Source organism: Physeter macrocephalus, chromosome 4 (genome assembly GCF_002837175.3).
Source record: "Physeter macrocephalus isolate SW-GA chromosome 4, ASM283717v5, whole genome shotgun sequence".
In the NCBI taxonomy this organism is placed as follows: domain Eukaryota; kingdom Metazoa; phylum Chordata; class Mammalia; order Artiodactyla; family Physeteridae; genus Physeter; species Physeter macrocephalus.
Window position 1 is genome coordinate 80631750 of NC_041217.1, and position 14419 is coordinate 80646168.

At 46.2% G+C, this 14419-nt stretch overlaps 1 protein-coding gene and 1 pseudogene across 1 annotated transcript in view; both read right to left on the reverse strand.

Annotated features, from left to right (window-relative positions):
- Nucleotides 1-2485: 2485 nt before the first annotated feature.
- LOC102996493 (WW domain binding protein 1-like) lies at nucleotides 2486-3859 on the reverse strand (annotated as a pseudogene).
- A 6578-nt stretch (nucleotides 3860-10437) lies between these two features.
- Nucleotides 10438-14419, reverse strand: part of CD101 (CD101 molecule) — a 36017-nt gene continuing 32035 nt past the window's right edge. Inside the window, 1 exon segment of the mRNA XM_007119386.3 lies at nucleotides 10438-13360. Within this exon segment, the coding sequence (XP_007119448.2) occupies nucleotides 13125-13360 (236 nt within the window). The 3' untranslated portion in view covers nucleotides 10438-13124.

Sequence of the window (14419 nt, forward strand, 5' to 3'; positions counted from 1 at the left end):
TCCAACTGTAGCACCAAACCCTCGACCAACCCCTTTCTTCTCGTTCACCTGGAACACCAGACTCCCTCAAATCTCCCCGGCCCCCTCCCGAGTCCTTCAGCTCCCTACTTCCGTCGGTCATCAGGCAGGGCAGCCTCGTGTAGCAGGAGCCAGACTGTGATGCTGGACTGGAGCCCAGCTCCACCGGCAGCATTTTCTTCTTCTCATGGCTTGCGCATTGGATGCTGCAGTAAACCCAGCAGTAAACACGTGGACCAGGTCCCCACTCTGACTGGAGAAGGAATCCTGAGAGGGCCAGAATCCATCCCTTCAACCAGTTAACTTAAGCAGGGTTCATTTTGGTAAAACTTGATCTCCTTTGAGACACTTCAGTGAGTTGTTTGTGATAAAAACAAAAACCAAAGTGGCAGGAAAGGCATCTGAGGGCTGCTGGCACACTCCTGCCCACTCTCGCCACACACCGGCCACGCGCCGGACCTCAGCAGAGGGAGGTAAGCCGTACGACACTCTGGTGGCCGCCAAACCCTCCTGGCAATTCTGGGCAGGGCTGACGTCTGGGCCACCGCCAGTCCGAACTGGACACTGAAGATCCAGTCCAGCTTCTGTCTGAGGTTCCACCTTGGCCTTCTGTCCCAAGCGGTTGTGGACACCCCCGGGGGCTGACGCCGAGGGCCAGGAGCAGCCGAGGGAGGCAGACAGGCTCAGAGCACATTTCCGTTTACAGGGAGCAGAACACAGGCCTCCGAGTGTCCACGGAGCAATGTGCAAATGGCAGTGATGGGTAGAGTAAAACCTCTACTTGGAGCACGGCATTTCTGGCAAACGTGGGGACTGCCGCCGACAGCGCTGCTGAGTACACCCAAGTGCACAGTCAGACATTTGCTCAGTAAACAGTAAATGCGTAAAATAAATTACCTTGAGAGGGCTGCACCTGCTCCAAACGCATGGGTAACGTGAGCAGAGTGGCTGCCATTCAAAGCGTAGTCACAGGAAAACAGGGCTGGGGGCTCACACACAACGGACAGACACACACAGGTTATCCAGAAAGTCGCTGTATACGGACTGCACTTTGTTCAACGTGGATTTTGGTTTTGTGGACTTCAAACTCAGACACTCGTTCACCTCACAGCCTTGGATTTGTCTATATTGTGTGTATGTGTATATACATACATATATATATACACATATATATGTGTGTATTCATATATATACACAATATGTATATATATACATATATATACACATATATATACACACATATATGTGTGTGTATATATATATATATATATATATATATATATACACCTTCCTTTCTTACCATAACATCAATGCCTAGTCTGAATATCATCATTCAAGAGTGGGAGGAGAATCAAACTCTTCATATGAACAGGGCTGGACAGGGAATGTTAGTTTCGGCAGTTTGCTTTCTCCATTCAGATTATTCCTGTCAAAGCTCAACTGGTTTTTGAAGCCAAACTACAGTAATAAGGATCCTGTGGTCCTTCAGGATGGCTGCCTTCACCCTCCTACCTGGGTCACTTAGACACTTTACATAGGCTACAAAAATTAGTTACCTCACTCAAAGGGGGCGTGGAGCAGGGAAAGGGCACGAAAACCACAGATAACCAAGACATTTTTTTCCAAATGGTCAGTCTGAAAAAACAAACAAATAAACAAAACACCTTATTCAGAATCGAGAAAATACTGTGTGAGAGTCAGGCTGCGGGACCGCCCTTTTTCAGGACCCACAGCTTCCTCATTTGTTGGTAGAGAACAGTGAGACATGAAGGCCGGCAGATGTGTGCTTGGGATGGGGGAGGGTACTGGTCACCCGTTGGCACAGATCAAAGGGCAGAGATGCGGAAAGCTGCACCTCTATCCGCTGCCACAGCTCAGGGCCTCCTGCTCACCCGCAGAAGTTCCAGAGATAGCCCCCAGCCAAGCCTGCACACAAAACATCTCCTTCTGGCTCAACTGTAGCCAGGACTCTTTGAAGGCCAAGCTGGGAAAAAGCCACAAATTTTCCTTTTCTAAAACAGAATTCTTGCCTGCCCACTGGTCAGGCTCTTATTTTCAGCTCGCTTTTGTTGTTGTTGTTTTTTTTTTTTTAAAGAAAAAAAACAAAGAGAAGGCAGGTGTAATTTCCACACTGAACCAGTCCGTGGCCAGCCAGGGCCTGCTGGGAAGGGGTCCCTCCAGGATGCATCGTGCCACTTCGATCTCATCACCTGGAATTTGAGAGCACAAGCCCTTTACCAACCCACCATGAAACCACCGGTCAGCTCTCATCCTCCCACAGGAGGGGCCCAACTCCGGCTCCGGAGACACTGGCAGAGAGAAGCAACAATCCCCAGACCTCTGGGGGCTTCACCCAGGGCTGAGACCTGCCACCTCTTTCGGACTGAGATGCGGCGAGGTTCTTGTAATCTCACACCAGAACATGAATCCACTCCATCACCAAGAGTCACCTCAGGGCACAGTCTCATCCCCTCCTTGGGGGTTTCTGAAACACACATCTCTCTGACCCAAGCAGATAGCAAGACATGACTTGAAAAGAGGTAAAGGGGGACGGGGTGGGGTATGAGGAATGAGTCACAGGACAACTCGGCCCTCCATGACACTGTGTTTCTATGGGGGGTGAGGCACCCACACCCCAAACTGTACTTGGAGATGCAGGAAAATGCAGGAGCAGAGGAGGGGTAAAAAAAAAAAAGGAACACAGTCACTTAATGCTTCTCTCATGGTTCCCTACCCTGGTTGCGTCGCCAAGTTCTCGGGTGCAGGCAGGGCCTGCTCTAGCTGGGGGAGCTGCTGCTCTGGGAGTTTGGGGAGTCCTGTTCGTTGATGGTGTTCAGCAGCAGGCAGGCAGGCAGCTGCGGCAGGTGGGGGTGCCCGGGCTCCCGGGCCTGCTCCTCGGAGGTCTGGCAGAGCCCTTCCTCCTCGTTGCCAGGGGGCCGCACGTGGCAGCTGTGGCAGAAGCCCAGGGACTCATCAGCATCGTCGATGAGCACGTTGAACTCTTTGAGGCCATCATCATGGTGGCCCCGGTTGCACACACACACCTTGGTGCCCGAGTCACCTGTGAAGCGGCGACGTCTGCTGGGTGTCTTGTCTTTGCTGTCAGGGAGGGTGCTGCCCTGCTCGGAGCTGCACCCTTTCAGCAGCTTCTCCTTACATTTGGAATCCTTGTCCAGGAAGGCCCCAGGGTCCACCTCCCCCAGGCCGGCCACAGAGCCGCTGGGCTCCATCCCAGGGGCTTTGGCGGCTGCTGGGTCTGCTGGCATGTTGGAGGGCTCAAGGTCAGCGATGCTCGGGGGTCGTGTGCTGCTTCTGCTGGGCCTGGACGAGGGGCTGCTCTGAGCCCCCTGGGAGCCCCTGGTGAGATCGGCCACACTGTGTAGGCAGCTGCTACTGCTGGAGCTGGAAGGCACTGTACGGTGGGGGAGGAGTTGGAGGTCGGTTCCACTTCCTCATAAGGAGGTAGTAAAGAGTTCGGCAAAAACCTGAAATAAAATGGCAGCAGTGAGTAATTGTGGGCTTCCCGGTAGGCGATCAGGTGGATTTCATGCTGCTGCTGTTGGGCCTGAAGGTGGTACTTGGCTCAGCGGTGGTGGCACACGCAGCAGCAGCTCAGGAGGATGATGATGGTCCACACGAGCCAGAACCACCAGAGTTCATAGCAGTAGCTGCAGCACTGAGACTGTCCACAGCAGTGTCCTGTGTCACAGACGTAGCTTTGATTTTTGGGGCCCACGCAGGTTTCCTTATCCTGCAGGGGTTCAGCCCTGGCTGATGGGGGGCTGGGCAGCGCCTGGAGGAGCAGGTGTGCCATGCCACCCAGGAGCCTTCTCCTCTCCATCCCCCTCCTGCTCCTCCGCCACGGCACGGTCACCTCCCTCCTCCTCCTCCCTCTCCTCCTCTTCCTTCTTCTTCCTTCTTCCTGCTTCTTGTTTGTTATATTCACTAGTTTGTTATATTTCTTATATTCCATAGAAGTGAGATCAGGCAGTGTTTGTCTTTCTCTGACTTATTTCACTTAGCATAATGCCCTCCAAGTCCATCTATGATGCTGCAAATGGCAAAATTTCATTCTTTTTTATGGCTGAGTAGTATTCCATTGTGTGTGTGTGTGTGTGTGTGTGTGTGTGTGTGTGTAGACATATCTCATCTTCTTTCGACTTCTTTTAACAAACTGTTAACTTTTAAGACTATATTCCATTTGTATACCTCTGAGAGGTTGGGTTGGGAGACCAGAGCAGGTTTCATTTTCTGCAATTCACATGTATTGCTCTTAAGACTTAAACAAAAATCTAATAAAGATATTAAAAGCAGATGCAAGGGAAAAATAACAGAAGACATGCACAAAATTAATAATAATGCCAATTAAGGTGGAAGGCTTATTGGTAGCTTTTTTCTCTTTTTCCCCATTTTTCTATACAGCCTGCAACGTTATTATACTATCAGTTGTAGGACCCACATCTCCACACCTCACCACAGCACCTCTTAAACTTGCTTAGCTCTCAGTCTAGCTATTTAATGCTGACCTTCCTGTAATTAATCCTTTCTTGTATTTTCTTAATTCATCCCATTTCCTTTTTGGTATCGAATTTCAATTTTATAGCAAGATCTCTTTTCCCTTAACTCTATTCTAGTTACTTTGCTTAATTCTAACCTTATCCTCAACTCCAATTCCAAATATTACTAGAAAGAAAGGACACTTCTCACTTGTTTTGTAAAATGCTTGCCTCTTTAGAAATTAGATCACGTAGAATCTCAAGGCCACTTGTGGCTCTGTACTTGTTTTCTGGTAGTCACTCTGAGTTGCATTTCTTCTGGAAGGCCACAAATGACAGTAGGGTAGATTCCAGGTTCTCAAGTTGAGAACAAATACACTGCCTAGTGCTTCAAAGCCCTCTACCATGATGTTTTGAGCCTCCCTAAAGGCTGGGCTCTTAAGAGCTGAGGAAACTATGGCAGAGTTCTGGCTACTTCTCCCTGCATTTCCCTTCTGAGTTAACCTAGGTGCTGGAACAGAACAGCCTCTGTTTTCTGCTATTTTTTAGTACTAAAAGAGTCTTAAAGAACTCATCAACCTTTTTATAACGTGAATCAGATTCTGTCTCTCCTTGCTTAAAACTCTTTAGTTGCTTTCTACTGAACTTAGGAAAAAAGTGTAAATCCTCATGTTTTGTTCGCACAGGGTGCCATGTGATCTGGCTCTGCCTATTTCTCCCTCTCACCTCTGCCATCCTGTTCCTTGCCTCCTGTGTTCCAGCTACCCTGACTTGCTTTCCCTTCCTCAGTGTGCCCAGCTTTGTCTTACCAAGGAGGCCTTTATTCACGTTGTGCTTTCTGCTGGGAGTGTTTCTCCTAGTTCTTTAAAAGCCTATCCCCTCACCCTTTAGGTCTCACTTAAGTATCCCTTCAGTGAGACTTTCCCTGACCATTTTATCTATGGAGGGCCTTCCTAATCTTTCTCTATCTCAGCACCCTGTTTGCTTTCTACATAGCATTTATTTTATTAAAAAAAATTTTTTTTAACATCTTTATTAAGCATTGAGTTTATAGTAAGTTGTCGCTTACCTGTTGATTGTCTGTCTCCTCCATCGATTATATATGTAGGTGCCAAGAGAGCAGCTTATGTTTTGCTCACCACTCACTATATACACGGTGCGTAGAAATTCAATACATACCTTTTAAGTGAAATAAATTAAACCATAGAGTGGAAGGGACCCTAACGTCACCTAGTGTGTCCTCCCAATCCACTCCACATCATCCCTAATGGGTCCAAGTTAGAAAATTCCTGTCACAGCATATTCTCTATTTGGGTATCTCAAAATGTCAATTAGTTCTAATATATATTGAGCAGAAATCTATCTTACTGTCTGAAACTTCCCTTTATGTGTCATCTGGAGTTACACATAAGACACTTAATTCTTTTCAATGTCACTTTCAAATATTTGAATATGACTATCTCATCCTCCCCACACTCTACACATATTCTCAAATTCCTCAGAGAAACTGCTCCAACTGCTTCAATTACTTCTCTCCTCGCCAGACCCCCTCGCGGGCATTTTTCAATGAATGTTTGCTTAATTTGAGTCATCTCAAATAGAATTCAGTATGAAGAATACTGTGAGATAATTATCTCCTTTTTTTTTTTTTGGATATGACCACTTTACATATGCAATATAAATCTGCAAAAATTTTTTCTCTCTCTCTTTTCTAACAAATGTTACGCTATGTAATATGTAATTTGGAATACGTAAATATATGGAATATACGTAATTTGTAATACATGTATATGTAATATGTAATATATGTAAATATATGTAATTTATATCAAGAGTGCAATCAACCAAAACCACTGCTTTCATTACTCATGCATGAACTCATCTCCCTTACCTGGTACATCTAATTGCTTGAACTTAACTATAGCTTCTATCTTCCATCTTGTTAGTTTTGATCCATCATTCTAACCTGTCTAGATCTCTTTGAATCTTGTTCCTGTCAGCTGACTTATTAGTGCTATCTCCTGGCTCTGTGTCAGCTGAACACTTGACAAGCTTGCTCACTTTGACTTCATCCAAGTTGCCAGGAAAAATGCTGAACAAGGCAAACACATTAGCACAACCCGGAGAGCTCTCTTCCAGGTAAACATGGCGCCTTGGTCATCACGCTTTGGGTATTGTCATTCAGTCACACATGGAGTCTCATTAATGCCACGTTGCTCCTTCTTGTTCAAATGCCTCACTGCAGGTCATGCATGCTCTATCTATAGCTGTCCCTTGACGTCGCAGCCTGCAAAGCATGGCAGAAAAGGAAGTGAGGTGAATCTGGGTGATTTTTTTTCTTGGTGAGCAGCACAGGTAGCAGTCTAGAAGCCTCAGGGGGATGTAGTTCTTCAGGATGAAGGCTCCCATTCAGTCACATCATCTCCTGTCTCACTGATTGGCCTCACAGCACCTGTCACCTCTCACATCTTATCTAATCTGCCATGCCCTTCTTCTCCCTCTTGGTCCTCTCTCAAGGTTTACATGCATTTGGATGAAGGCTAGGAAGTTTCTAAGGGAGCGATTTGCTACAGTCCAACGATGAGAAGAAGAGTTAATAATTCTTTTGATGAAGATCTGAGGCAGCCTTCCTGGGAAGCCCAGGACATCCCCTTCAAAAGATCTAGCTCTTCCTAGCTCTTCTTCTTTAGTACTCTCTCACCCTCCCTTTCCTGGACTGACTTCCACCTTACTCTGAGCAGAAGTTGACAGACCTGTTTCCACACACAGTAGACAAAACTTGCTCTCTACTCTTCGGGAGAGATGACGAGCCTTGCCCCAGTGCTGTGGGGCTGCTGCCTCTCCTGGCATCTGAAGGGGTTCTTCCTGAAAGCTTGTGGTCTTCTTCCTTCAGAAGACACTGGCACCTGGTGCAGGGCATCAGAGAGACCCACCTAAGCCCAAGAGAAGAGCTTGGGTGGGGCGGGGACTGTGAGCATCTTCTTTCTGTAGTTTGTGGCTTCAGTTTCTGCTTTCTCACTCTTATGTGCTAATTGACCATTTCTTCCCTCTCATTCCTCTTTTTCTCCTGTTTTCCCCACTATCCCACCCCCGCAAACCCTCAACACTTCTCCTTTGGTCCAGAAGAGACAAACACAACATTAATGACTGGCTTTGAAAGAGGATCTTCCAGGTGCTTTGTATTCTCACCCAGAGCTCTGCAATAAGCAATCCCTTTTCATCCTGAAACTTTTTTCTTGATGACACCATTCTTGCCACTTTAGTAATCACCTATATCTGATGGAAGAGCTGAAGCATGGCTAAGTGGTAGGTGGGGAAATTCTGCATGCTTGAATCGTTTTGCTTTTAAGTTGTACACACTACCCATGTGTGTGCACGTACAACAGAAAATACCAAACATGTAGCACTCAAAAAACTTACTCCATCTGACCCATATAAACAGGCATGAAGGGCACAAGTACAGGGCAAACCACAGTTCAATTCATTCATTACACTGTCAATTCTGCTGTGGACAGAATTGTGTCCCCCCAAGTTCATATGATGAAGACTACTCCCCAAGGTGATGGTATGTGGAGGCAGGGCCATTGGGAGATAATTAGGTTTAGATGAGGTTGTGAGGTTGGGGCCCTCATGATGGCATTAGTGTCCTTATAAGAAGAGACACCAGAGAGGCGCCCTCCTTCCCTCTCCCTCCCCATCTCCCTCTCCCTTCCTCCCTCCCTCTCTCCCTCTCTCTCCCTCTATATGTGTCTCTCTATCTCTGTCTCTCTCTGTCATGTGAGGACACAGTGAGAAGTTGGCAGTCTACAACCCAGGAAGAGGACCCTAGCCAGTGAGCTGGCATCTTGATCTGGGACTTCCCAGTCTCCAGTCTGTGAGAAAATAAATTTCCATTATTTAAGCCACCCAGTTTATGGTATTTTGTTATGGCAGCCGAGCAGACTAATGCAAATTCTCAAGCTAATTATTTGCTATCTGCCATAACATTTGTTTCCCAAGTGTGTTATTTGCACTCAAATCTACATGTAAATTGAATTAACTAATTAATACAGGTATAAAGTACCTCAGGATAGGAGTCTCTGCTTCATTTTCCATTAATTCCTATATATTTATATATCTTCCCTTGGAACTCCTGGATTAAACTACACAGCCCTCTCACTTAACTGTAAAGCACTCAGACAATTTTATCTAAATGTTCCCCTGTCCATGTTACCTTGATATCCTGACTCTTTCCTGAAACTTTACACTTACCTTTCCCTAAATTAGCCTCTTGCACTGTGGACCCAAGCAATGATCTTATTTTGTGGCAAAGCCCACGCTTGCATTTCATTTCCATACCCTGTCTCTCTGCTATTGCGTTAAAAATCAGGAGTTTAAATGCAGGTAACTGCTTTCCTTTTCAGGAGTAAAAAGGATTAAAATGGCCAGTTTGTTGATGATGATAAGTATGATGTCTAACATTTATGAGTTTTAATTTCTTTACGTACATATCTCATCTAATCCTTACAAAAAATGATGTGAAGGAATGGCTATTCCCTCCATAGTTATGGATGAGGAAAGTGAGACAAAGAGATTAACTGCCAGAGATTACACAGCCAGTGAGTGATGTCATCAAGATTTGAACCTAGGCATCTAAATCCAGATCTCACATTTCTGACTATTAAATTAAGTATTCATTGGGCATGCCACCTAAAACAACCAAAAAGTCAAACTGGAAGACCCTAAGAGGGAGTAGTTAGCAGCCTTGCTGCAGCTTACTTCTTAGGAGGATTTATATGTTGACTATTTCTTTTGTGTGGAAGGGTTATTAAATATCACAGTTGCCATTTAGCCCTCTGTTGCCAGGTGGGAAGTCTCCTGGTTTACTGCATTTGAATGATTCATACTTCATGCCACACTGAATACCTTCCTTCATCAAGAAAAAGGTTTCACAGGGCTTCCCTGGTGGCGCAGTGGTTGAGAGTCCACCTGCTGATGCAGGGGACATGGGTTCGTGCCCCGGTCTGGGAAGATCCCACATGCCGTGGAGCAGCTAGGCCCGTGAGCCAAGGCATCCAGAGTGTCATGCAAAGACAAAATGAGGGTTAGGCACTCTTCCTTGCTTACCACCGTCCAGCTTTGGCATCTCACATGCTCCAGCATCCTTGCTGCAGTGGGAGCCCATAGATTTGAACAGAACAGCAGGAAGCCCTGTGGGAGGGGACTTGTTTGTGAACTCATGTGAATTCCCAGAATCCAAGGGAAGCCCTAGAAATGCTTGAAGAACACTTTATAGATGGCCAAGACTCTGGGGCAAAAGTATGTAGAACTTGGATTATTATTGTTGATTCAATTTCATTTATGTGCATAGATGGGTAAGGCCTGGAAAAACTTGGGTTATGCTTACTTTCATTTATGACTTGAAATGGTTTAAAACTTATCTTCATGTAAGTATCTGATTTGATCCTCATATGAGGTGGATACTATTACCACCAGATTTTTCTGATATCAATGGATTGAGCACAGTGTTGATTGTGGAAAGAGTCCAGAACTTTTTGTCAGTGGGCCTAATTTTGAGCTCTTACTCTTTTGCATGTGGTGGAGTGATCCTGGATAAACCCAACCTCTCTGAGCTTCAATTTCTTACCTGCAGGAAAGGAATACCAGCCCCTTTTGCATGGAGATCCCGTGAAACTCTGGGATGATGAACAACTCCTGTACGATTGTGAGAAACTATTATGGCACATGACTTTCTACCAACTGCATTCATCTTCTGCCATAAATCAATTGTTCCTATCCATGTATCTCAATAGACTGAAAACAATGAAAGGAGCGTAGTCATGCCTTATTCCTCTTTGTGTCATCTTGTCCTGCAACTCGACTTGATGGTGTGGAATACCTCAGGGTGATGAGTTTCTCATCCTTAGTGGGAGTGTGGTAGAGAGGATTCATGCGTCAGAACTGCTTGGACTAGACACCAATCCGGAGAGCCTAAGATTATTTATTAAAGTCATCAGATATATAACAGATACAGATATAACACCTCAAATCAAGTTTCCCAGGAACATAATACATGGCTAAAACTGACAGAACATTAGCCACTGAAAGAGAGCAGGGAGTGGCAAACTTTTTCCATGAAGGGCCAGATAGTAAACATTTTAGATTTTGCATGTCATAGAGTCTATCGTGACAACTACTCAACTCAGCCATTATATCATGACAGTAGCCATAGATAATATCTAGACAAATGGGAGTGCCTGTATTCCAACAAATTGCATTTTAAAAAACAGGTAGTGGGCCACATTTGGCCTGTGGGCTACAGGTAGCCAACTCCGGAGACAGAGGTTTGTCCTGTTGCCAGGGAGGATTTACTAACACAAGAAGCTGAAAATAAAACCAGGTGATGACATAGAACAGAAAAGCTGAAATCAATGAGTAAAAGTAAACTTCTCTGTTAAGTCTGAAAAACTAAAATGACCAAGGGCATAACTGGGGAGAGAAGAGGTTTCACGTAAAAATGCCTGCTGAATTGGATGAAACCATATTTTATTCTAAAGAAGTTCAGAAAGGTAGAAAGAAGGCGCTGGGGTTTCAGTTACCTGAAAACTACTATGAGCCAAATGGTGTGGTGTGACTTCCTAGAAAATCCAACGTGCTCTATCTAGTTCCCATTAATGAAAACAGAGCATCCAGAAAAAACTAGGTGATAGTCCCAGGGGAGCAGGGTTGAGTCTGCTTGAGTCACCACTGGATCCCTCACACCCATCCCAGTGCTGGACACCCAGGAGGTGCTCACTGGGCGGTAATCACTCCCATGCTCTGCTCTGGGTGGGGCAGTCGGATATTTGAGTGTCTGGTCTGTGCAGTCTCTGTGCTGAATTCAAATGTGAGAAACTGGTGTTTGAGCTGAGAGCTGAAAGGCAGTATCCAGGCAAGGAGGGAGAACAGTGGTTGGGGGTAAGCGTACCTGAAATGAGGGCAGCACAGGATCTATTCTGATTCTCTGATGGGGCTCAATTCCATTCTCTTTCCTTTCAATATTCAATTAAAATACGGGTTTCTGGAAAAAACAGGTGGTGGGGGAGCATCACACTTCAATGTTAAGAAATCTTAACATTAGCTTTGCTTTTGGAAAAATTTTCTCCCTTACCTGAGAGAGAAGAAATAAATGCTCTGACCTGTTTAAAAAAACATTTGGAGTATTTCAAATGAGGCTACAAAGGGAGATGAATTCAAGGAACTGGTAGGCCTGCAGTGGGAGTTCTCATAGCCACCAAAAATCCCCTTGCAAAGGAACTAATTATGTTCAGAGAGGACGTGTGTGCCTGATAAAATAATTAAAAATAAATTGCTATCCTTGGAAATGCAAATTAATGAGTGTTAAAGCAACCCTGTTGGTCACATAGATAATAAATAGATGTGTTTTCTCAAGTCTGTTAGGTGGCACTGATTGATTTCCATTTCTGGCTACAAATGGACCTAAGCTGCTTTTGAAACAAAGGTGAGGGGACCCCAGGCCCAGTGGGGACAGTTGTTATCTCCTAGGGGACAGTGGTTGGAAGCCTTCAGCCATGACGCTCCCCATCCCCCTCCTCCTGACTTTTCCTGGCTGACAATAGAGGATGCTGAGATTACTATTCCCCCTGAACTCCTAGCCCCTGCCAGAGCAGGACGGGATGGTGGCACTGTTAACTCCTCTGCCCTTAGATAACTGCCACAGCCCCCCTTCCTGCTACCCAGTGCTGTCAGGTCAAGGAAAATAAGGCCTTGGCTAAGAAGAGCCAGGAGCCAGATGGACCTTTGGGTGTGGGGAGGAAAGGGAGATATGAGGCCTTGGGGAGCTGGCTGGAGCACTGTTGCAAAATTTTTTTAAAAGTTTTTCCTTAGCAATGACTTGATAAGTCTTATGGAGAAAAGAAAGAAAAAAAAAAAGGAAAGAAAGTCAGGCTACAAAATACCTTATATTTTCACTAAAGAATCAATACTGATTAAGCACCTACTATGCAGAGCTTGCTTGTCAGTGGCATTTATAGATGGGATGGAGATGGAGTGGAGGAGAAAATGGGATTTCTGCCTTGAAGAAAGTCACAGTCTGATTGGGAGGCAGATTTGATGTGAATGAAGAGCATAGTCCCAACTCCTTTTCCTTGCTGGCATCAGGTCCTTTCCTATGCGTCTTATCTGGAGGCAAAAGATTACCTGGAGCCAGTGTGGCAGGACCACTGAGTGTTGTCCAGGGAATCAGTGACACAAGAGAGGGAAGCATCGCCCTGGGCTCTGCCATGGGATCTCATTTAATCCCCAGCAGCTGTGTGAAGGAGGTACTCCTCTCCTTACAGATCTTATGGATGGGGAGCCTAAGCCTCGTGAGGTGTGGCAAGCGGAGGACAGTGTAACAGAGTCACCTAGCTCCTGGGGGGGATGAGATGGGTAGATGAGGTGACACAAGAAGAAACACTTAACGGTTTCTGGCACCACATATGCGCTCAATAAATGTTCCCTCTGAGTCCTAGGTACCTCGCCCCAGGCCGCAGACTCAGAGGAGGACAGAGGCAGGGGCCACTCCTCTCCTGGTCAGTCCAGTTCCAAAGTCCGCACTCTTTCCACAGGGCTGCAGGTGCCTCTCCGGATTCAACTGTCTCCACCGTCCTCTTCCAATCTGTGTGTGGTCCTGCTTCCAGCCCCTTTCAGGTCCACCCAGAGGGCCTTTTCTTTCTGTATGTTTAGACTCAGAGTTGACAACTTCCTGGCCTTCCGGTACAGGCAGAGGAGGGAAATGAACAGGATGATGAGTGTAACGAAGGGGCAGATGAATAGGAAATAGAGTAAAGGTGCGGACGAGCAGATCCTGGAAGGAAACGTGGGCTCTGCAACAAAAAGGAAGAAAATAAAGAGAATAATTAGTCTCCAGCTTATTTGTACTCATCAATTATAAACACTTCTGGGATTTATTGTTACAGGAAAATATATGTAAGAATAACGGGGCCAAATGGCAGTGTGCCCCTTAAATCACATGTGAGGAGTAAAGGAAAGGGAGCTGGGAGAAGAGAGCTCCAGGATGGCCTGTTCCAGCCTGACTCCCCCTCACCCAACAATTTCCAACCACCAGAGGTTCCCATGACCTACTTAAAACGAACAGCCAGAAAGAAAAACAAAACAAAAAAGAAAACCTCTCCTTTAATCTTCTTTCCTCAGAAAAGATATCTATAATTCAACCCTCGTTCCCAACTCTGTTGCCGGTCCTGAATTTTTAACTGAGTTATTCCCACTGCTGCTGAGAACACACACACACACACACACACACACGCACACGCACACGCACACGCACACGCACGCGCGCGCGCGCGCACACGCTCGCTCTGCACCGTCCTTATAAAACAACAGCAACTACAAGTAAGAAGCACCATCCCTTCCTGAATCTCCAAACTGGTCTCCCACTCCCCCACCCCCATGCAGCTCCCTTCCCCTCTTGCTCTTACCATCACCTCTACCTGGCGTGCTCACTGCACCATATCCTCGAGGTCCTACTGGCCTCAGTCTCCATCACTCCGGCCTTCCACCTCTCCTCAGGCACACTTTTCCTCTTCTTTCTATCCTCTTCTCTCACATGCCTTTGCTTAGACCTCTTTCACCCCCTTTTAACCATCTTTGTCATCCCAGTTACTTGAGTAGGTCTGACAGCGTCCTTTGTTTCTATAGTCCTCGCAATGTCTAGCACATGTGCCTGATAACGTTTGCTGATCTGAATCAAACTGGATTCACTGCAACCACATGGGCAAAGGCTACTATATAAAGGCATGCTGAAGCATCCGGCAGCTGCAGTCCGAGGGGAAGCGCTATCAACACTTGGACACACAGAGCACGCACCAGCAGCCCCCAAGGGGTTCCTGGCCACACAGCCAGGGAAGCAAAGGCGAGAGAACTGC